We start from the raw sequence: 8,141 nt of genomic DNA on the forward strand, positions 1-8,141 counted from the left end.
CAATGGTGCCATGAGCTCTTCCGCGAAAAACGTGGCTATAAAATTCAAGCTCCTGAAATTGTAAGGGGCAACGGGGATGTATGGGCTAACAAAGCATCTTGCTCTTCTCTTGTGTTGAGTTGACTTTTAGGTACGGTCAACTTTCCTCCGAGGGATTTTAATTTTCATGCATGCAGATCTGTACGTTCGTACTATTATTAAGGAACAAAAATGTTCATACTCTTTGTTAATTTAAGGCTCATCATTTTCCGCGGATATGCTATGATAGAGATATAAGCCTCAGTTGGTTATTATTGAATATGCCCAATAAATTACCTCGTACCACAGGCACCCAATATATGCCTGGTAGATAAGTGCTTTATGACACCATATAGATTATTAAATACTGTGATAATCAAGCCACATATAAAGATGTTCATGATTCCCACCTTGATAGGCCTTCTCCATAGTTCTTCAGGATCATCAATCGGATCGTTTTGACATCGTATCTTACGATTACTTTGTCCGATATTCTATGGTTATGGAAACCATGGAACGTTTTGATCTCGTTTGGTTTTGTGTACGCACAATAGTAGAGCCCAAAGTTGGGTTCGAATAGAATAAGAAGGGTATATCTATATATATGTATACAAGGTCGAAGCTGGAGGCCAAGTTGATTGAGAGCCGCACCACATAGCTCCAGCTCCGATGATATTAACCAGAGCTCTAATCAAGTTAAAGACAAAGAATATGAATAACTGACAAAAGACGGATTCTATTGCCCAACAGACAACGCTTCAAAATAAGATGTCATCACATGACATTAGCAAGATCGCGGCTGTCTTGGCGCATTCAAGTCAGCCCTAAAAGGCAACTCTGCTTTTTCCTGGCCCCACGTTACGCCGGGGTTTCTTTCGCAAAGGGGTTCGTTCACCTTATTGACAATGAGGAGAAGGAGTGAACAGAAGGGGAATCCTAGCAGACAGAGAGCATCTGGTTGGCCTAGTTAGCATCGTTACATCGTGCGCCAAGAAAACGCCTAAGGATTCGCGCATCTGCCTTGAGCTTCTAGGTCGCAATGGGCCTCGCGATCATTTCGTTGGCACAATGTTATGAGCCAATCTTCGAAAACAGCTCTTGTGGGATTCTTTATCTGTAGATTACGAATTTTGTATACAAGATAGTCAATATATCGCTTGAAAATGAAACTGATATTATACGGAATTTATTCCGCCTCTGATTTTCTTTTGTGCGTACAAACTCGATAAGAGCATGTGGTATATGCTTTGCCTGATATCTACAGCCATTGGTTTCACTTTAAAGTGGCATACATTGGCCAAATGCTCAGAGGCCCTAGCCAGCAGCAACTAGCCCTATGAAGCGTCGTGAGTGTGAATTGGGCTTATCATCATCCACCGGGCAGCAATTCGGTAGAAGGTACAGCGCAGCCTCGCGGTAAATGCTTAACTACACCATCACATATGATGTCAGAGCCTATGGGAGCCTAAGGCAGCAACCACGTGACCTGACTACAACACCAAGGAATCTCTGTATGATAGATTTAGACCTTAAGAGCTATAAGCTGGGGCTGCAACAAACCTTGGGAGCGACGGAGTTTCACAACCACTACATGTTTTAAATAACCAGGAGTTGTGGTACTTTCGAAACAAGTTCAGACACGTGATGTCCTGACCTATTATGGAGATAATGTTAATTATCTCTGCCTTCCATGAGCAGTTAGAGGTTTATAGAGAAGGGATGTCGGCCCTTGCTCGCCAGCTTCGAATTGCCTCTTGAAGCGATAGGACTGACTGTGAACCGCCAGAGCCCACTATCAGCCGCTTTAAAACCTCTGCAGATTAATTGTTGTAGACATTCTGGAAGTCTCTCTCAATCGCTGGGTTAAAGTACGATTCCCGCGGAGTTCGATGACTTTCTTCACATTTTGTGGTTTCTTTCGCGAGAAAGGCTACCACCGGATCATTTGACGTCGACCATGCTTTGCCTTTCCTTGATTACTCTCGCTCTCTGCTAATGAGGTGTCCACAGTTTGCCTGCGTTGGCTCTGTTAGACCGTATTTGGCAGACCACCCTTAGTTTTGACCCTGCTGAAAGCAGAGGGTATCGGATGACCATTTGTGCACACAAGCTCGCGCATATTTGTATTGGAATAACGTTCCACGTCCATAAATTCGAGAATACCTGACGACGTAGCCCTCCTGTCCCCCGTTTCAGGGACTGCTACGAGAAGATACGCATTGCTATTGGCCCTGGCCTCTAGCTGTGAAGGACCCACCCTGTTTTCCTCTGGAGCGAAGAACTTAACACACCCTTTCGTCAGTCAAAGTTGAAGCAAGGTGTGTAAATAGCTTCTCACCCTATATGCTCCAACATCTCCCACGTACGCGGATAATTTCTCCCGCAGTCGAGGTGTGCAGCTGCTATGATAGCTGCCAAGGCCTTTCCAGCAATAATGGGATTCTCTTCAACGGACCGTGAATTGTATATAATCACTCTGTAAATAGCCGTGCGTTGGGCAACTGAGACAAGGTGATCGTAGCTACACAAAATTTTGCTTTATTGCGGCAATATGACCTTCTTTCCATGAGATAGGCTCAATCTTCAGGGGCTCCGAGGTCCTTCCTTGGTTTAATCTTATTTTCATAAGCATGGAAAGGCATGAGCGAATCACGCCGATACCAAAATCTCCCACCACAGACTTCCCTGCGAGTCCTCCCCATCAGCCCAAGGTGCTGTAAAAGCTTCAGAGAGGTGAGACTTTGACTTAAATTGATAGCCTAGAATATATGCGGCCTGTATAATTTCTGTGAGCTCACCTGTATAGTTGTCGACCCAGAATGAGAAAGATTTTCAATACTAGTAATGCTCGAATAACTTTGCTGGAAGTGATCGATGTAAAAATACTTTCACTACACCAATAGGATACATCACTACTAGCGTAAGTCGAGTAGCCTTAGTTCTCTACTATGCATACATCATCCAAACTATTATATATCTCAAGAGCCTTGAACCAGGGTTTATAATAATCCGAATAAGATCACGCACTGCGCATTGGCTATAACGCGTTGATTCGGATTGATTTTTCATATTCATAGTGTATTGACAGTTTATAGGCTAGCCCCAATTGGCAACGCGGCCAACTAAGTGTCCCATTCTTAGGTGTTATTATGCGGTTTCACTAGTCTTCCCTACTCAAATCTCCAATTCGCTCCTTGCTGATAAGATTAATGGTCCTGGCGGGCATTAGAAATTGTCTGTCTGACATTTGTTTGCCAATGTGCCTGAGCCTATGCCTATGTACTTCGAAAACAATACCTTTTACTCTCTCTAGATCTAGTTGTCACGATTGAGAGAATCGGACCCATACGCAGAGATATTTGCTTTTGCTCAGTAATCCTTGACCACCATCTGCTGTGGTAACTCTCTAACAGAACATTTGAGGGCCATTTCAGTTTCACACAGATACTCAGAGGATTTAGCTATTTTAATCATCATAACCGTTGAAGGAAATATACAAACATATTAGGATGCTGAAAATAACTGACTTCTCGAGCCTCAACAGCTTGGTACTGTACCATAGTCGAGGAGCAAAAGAGACTAGAGAACAGGTGAACGGGATTAGATCGACCGCAAAACATATACACTAGGAGAAGACTGCCCTAGTAACATGCAAGAATCAAGAATTCTTGAAAACAAAGAAAATCGAATGAGGCGAGTCTGCACACTACTGGAGCTGGACACAAAATAGACAACTAGGCTGTTCGGGTCAGATACACTCGACATCTTATCATACACACCTAGCCGTGTGGAGCTGGAAAGGCTGCAGGTAAAGCCTTACGGGACAGTGCCTTACGAAGCCTGTAAAATTCCTCAATAAGTAGACCACCAAATATTGGAGCTATAACTAATTAGAGAGATTGTGGAGGGCAGTTACACCCAGGGCTTCGTCCAAGAGCTTAGCGGCCATTTAGCTGGCTTGGGTAGCATAAGGATAAACCTGATAGCAGAATCTACTGGCAAAAATTATCGGGGTCCCAGGCAAAGTACCATCGCTAAGTATAATCCCCCACTCGACATCTTGCGCTGGCTGATAGATGACAAGGAGTGTCTTGCGGGGATTCGGCCAGAGACTAGATACTGTCCAGATAAGGAAGACTAGCCTCATGGAGCCTTATTACGAAGTAGTAGGAACTCCGCGAAAACAGCCAGGACACCAATAGAGAAGCCCAGCTTTATAAAATGACAAAGGACATAAGGCCTAGTGATTCAACCACTATCCTACAACAATATTCGCATATCTAGACCACTCTCAATTTTCTCATCATTCAAACCCATATGAATCCTTAGTCTCTGTACTGTCTCCTTTTATTCCATGTTAATACCTCTCAAGGAAATTCCTAAAAGACCACTTAACCACGTTGCAGTATTCCTGACCAACATAGAACTACTTATGAACTGGTAAATTCGCTTCGGTCGCCTGCAGGGCCAGTTCCTTGGCCTGCCGCACTTGTGCAATGCTCGAATTGCGTGATCTGTCCACAAGCATGGATTCATGGGCTGCCAATTTTCAGCAGTAGAGACCTGAAATAAAGACATTTAGGTTTTTCATCACGGAATGTTTATTGCGGTGCTTTTGCCCAGTATTTCATGGTCAGAGGGCTGGTGGACTTTGCGCTGAATGACTGCCCCTTTCCTTTTTCTTGTACAAAGGCATACTTAGGTTATAGTAATAGTTGAATGCATCTTTGATCCTCCCCCATAATTATTGATGTAGGTATCTCAGTCTCATGCAGTTAGTTCACTGAGACTGAGAGGTGGGCCATCGATTCTTTGACTTCACTCGCACTTGTAGGCCTCTTAAAAACGATCAAGCTTCTCATTATCATCAACTATGAGTGGCTGGACCGTAGATATGATAGCAGATACACCAGATACACCAGCAGTGAGGTGTACATCGGCTGGGTGGGGACGAATAGCAGAATGGGGGGATTCTGAATTATACGGCCTTCTCCGATATTCCCATTCGTTTCCCTTCTCCTGTCTCCTGTCAGGCGCCGCAAACATCCTTTCTCTACTGGGGCACCAGAGATTTAAAAGTGGATCTTGCCCAGACCTACTGTTTCCTAGCCAGGCGGGCTACTATATCATATCCAGTCCCTCGTAGTGTTCCGACGTCCACCAAGCACGAAGGGGGCTGGGTGCCTCCCTTTTCCAACCCTCCGGTTACGTGTAGAATAGAAACACACATAATTCGCTCACCTGGTTGTTTGGTCAGACTGGGGATTGTCTAAATGGCTTTCTCATACATTTAGTGTAATCGCTGCAACCATCAACCGTGCCCGGATACATGAATAACTGCAGCGGAGAATTGAAGAGAGCCTTTAGGCAATAGCCTAAGCGGGTAAATTGTGGATCGAAGCTCTATCAAGTAAACCGAATCAGAGTAGTTTCCTGTCTCTGATATTCACCTGGTATTTAAATACTCAATTTTACACAATAAGAATCGGCCTGTTTTTGGATTACTACAGCCGGACGCTAGTATAGAACAGCTTATGCGTGGGATCCCGTGTCCATTCATACATCTCGCGAAGTGAGTACTCAAATCATCCAATTTGACGGTACTAGGTGCTCGTCCTGCAATTTGGTTGCACACCCCGGCCGTGGTACACGGTATTCGAATCGTTTCCCGGGACTGGCAGGTGGCCATCTGGTAGCGCATATGGGAAGGGAAGATATTCCAGCAGGAGGCCCAATTGGACTAGCACGGTTGCTTGATCACCAGCAATATGTTCACGGTACAGTCGGTCGCCACGGATATTGACGACAGCTGTGAATAGGATACGGCGGGATCTCCCGATCGGAGGAACACCGGAGATCCTACAGATCAGTCAGATGACATTCAATTAAGTCCGTGGACCTTGGACGCGAAGCACATACAGCCAGTCGATTCCCTTATTATGCGTGAAACAGAAGATGAGTTCGTCCACAACACGATTAATCCGACTGTACGACTGGAGTTCCATGGCCGAGTTGTCAGGATTGCTGAAAATGAAGTGTTTCAAGTAGAAGTTCGTCAGGTTTGCACGTCCAATAACTGCCCGTCAACTAGTCAAATTAGATACACATTGAGAATCCAACCTGTGCACAGGAATTGGAGATGACTCACTGTCGGTACACCATTCACATACGGTTCCTGTACCATTGTTGCCATGGTCCTTCCACTGGGTGGTCATCAGACTCAAAAGATGTGTGTTCCTCCCAAATCGCTTCAAGGTCAAAATACGGTCCATCCAGACACTTCTTCAGAAAGGTCAGGGATCGTAAATGCGCGATCGTTGCCTCAGAGCTCCGAAAAACATCATGTCCAGGTACAATAAAGGTAGCTGACACGGCCACCGGGTACGAATAAAACTTCTGACTATCACTAGAAGCACCCCGTTCTCTTGTTCCGCCAGCTGGAGTAGCAGAGCAGGACCTTGAATGTCCCCTTCCGCGAGGAAAACCTCCCCCGCGAATGTCCGTGCGACACGGCGGAGAGCCTCTCCAAAGCTAGAGGGATAGTTCATCGTTGAACCGTACACTAAGAAATGCTTAACAAGAGCAATCTGGAGATAAACTACCCTGCTGGCATACCTAATAGGTTGAACTTACCTTTATTGTCGCACTCGGACAAATATGCCAACGTCACTACCCCCGTCCGTACCAAAACTGGCAACATCTCAGAAGCTGTCTCCTCATCTATAGTGATCTGCACAACCGCATAGCTCTCCTCTACCCACTTCTGCATTGGAGTTGGATCTAGGCTGGTATTGTAACCTTCGCAGGGTGTAAGGCTGCTTGGTCGCACGAGTGCTAGACCCGGTCCACAGCCGCATCGTGAACGTGGAGGTTGTAGAATGATAATATCCTTGAGCAGGGTTGCAGGCGTGGATTGGATAGACTTTGGGGATGTGACCATGTCGTTGTAGGGTATTTCATGTTCTGCACAGCCTGTCGAGATGAGAAGTAAGTGTAGTAAAGCCCTCTTGCTGAGTGCGGTGCTTGGGTGTATATTTAGGAGTTACCACGAGTGAATCTAAGCGAGGTCTCCCAAGTAGTATATGAAGGATGACGACAGCACTGGCTGTTTTATTAAAACTGCTTTGTACTGGATGTTGAATTTTGATCAATGATGCTGTCAAGATCTTGAAATGGCTCTTTACTATATGTATATTCACTAAAGTAAGGCATGGGGTTGAGATTTAGGGTTTTACACTCTAGACCGTAGTAACAGACCCTAGAGCTCACCGAGGGGTCGCAGTTGTGTTTCAGCCTTGGCTTTTTACTGTGCCACCAGAATTCCGTATAGTAATTCACCTGTCATACATAAACGTTGGATACTTTTGTACCGACAATTTAGGCCCAGGATGGTCCATCGATAGTCTCGAGTGGTCATGTGATGACATGTCATGTGATTTTTCCGGTTTCAATAATGTGACACATCCAGCCTTTTCACGAGAGATTGACAGATGGTACTATATCCATCGTTACCTTTCCCCTTCCCCTCAAAGAAAAACTCAAAATTCGATACTGTATATTTCCAAAAGGACTATCATAGAGACGCCTTCCCATATCTCGGTGGGCTTGAGGCCGAAATGTAGAATTCAACCAGACTAACCTTGGAAACCCGGCAGTTCAAGCCCTAGCTTTCTGTGTGATCCTGGCTCTATCCCTGATAGGCAACGAGGCACATTGTGAGCATTGCCTTACAACTGGTGAAAAATCCACATTCATCAGGACTATCGAGATGCGGTGAAGTGTCAAGGGATCTGTATATGGTGTTGAAGACCATAAAATTGATAATTGGACATCGACCTCGCCATGTTGCCTTTTCGGGTATGTGTCAACGGCGGTATTGAGAACAATAGGGTGCTACGGCGCCGCAGATGATACGAGCAGGTCTGGATTCTATATTCCACTATCTTTTACAGAGAGTAATCACTGATCCCCTAAAATTTACGATGTGCGACAGAGTTTTCACTACAGTGGGTAACACGTGACCCCATGTGCTACCCCACAAACTGTGGGTGTTGTAAAAAGTGCGTCTAACAGTACTATGTATGGGTTGATCTTAAACTTCTCCACTTACTACCTCGATTGAC

General features: G+C 45.2%; 1 protein-coding gene across 1 annotated transcript; it reads right to left on the bottom strand.

The window, feature by feature from the left end:
* Nucleotides 1-5,598: 5,598 nt before the first annotated feature.
* On the bottom strand, nucleotides 5,599-6,958 carry BDW43DRAFT_302512 (uncharacterized protein; the record flags this gene model as incomplete). Its single annotated transcript, XM_032045252.1, has 6 exons — nucleotides 5,599-5,634; nucleotides 5,670-5,877; nucleotides 5,938-6,094; nucleotides 6,163-6,193; nucleotides 6,223-6,455; nucleotides 6,634-6,958. The coding sequence occupies 6 exons, from the start codon at nucleotides 6,956-6,958 to the stop codon at nucleotides 5,599-5,601; spliced, it is 990 nt and encodes a 329-aa protein (XP_031897263.1).
* Between the last annotated feature and the right edge of the window lie 1,183 nt (nucleotides 6,959-8,141).

This window comes from Aspergillus alliaceus (assembly GCF_009176365.1).
Source record: "Aspergillus alliaceus strain CBS 536.65 unplaced genomic scaffold BDW43scaffold_43, whole genome shotgun sequence".
Taxonomy (NCBI): domain Eukaryota; kingdom Fungi; phylum Ascomycota; class Eurotiomycetes; order Eurotiales; family Aspergillaceae; genus Aspergillus; species Aspergillus alliaceus.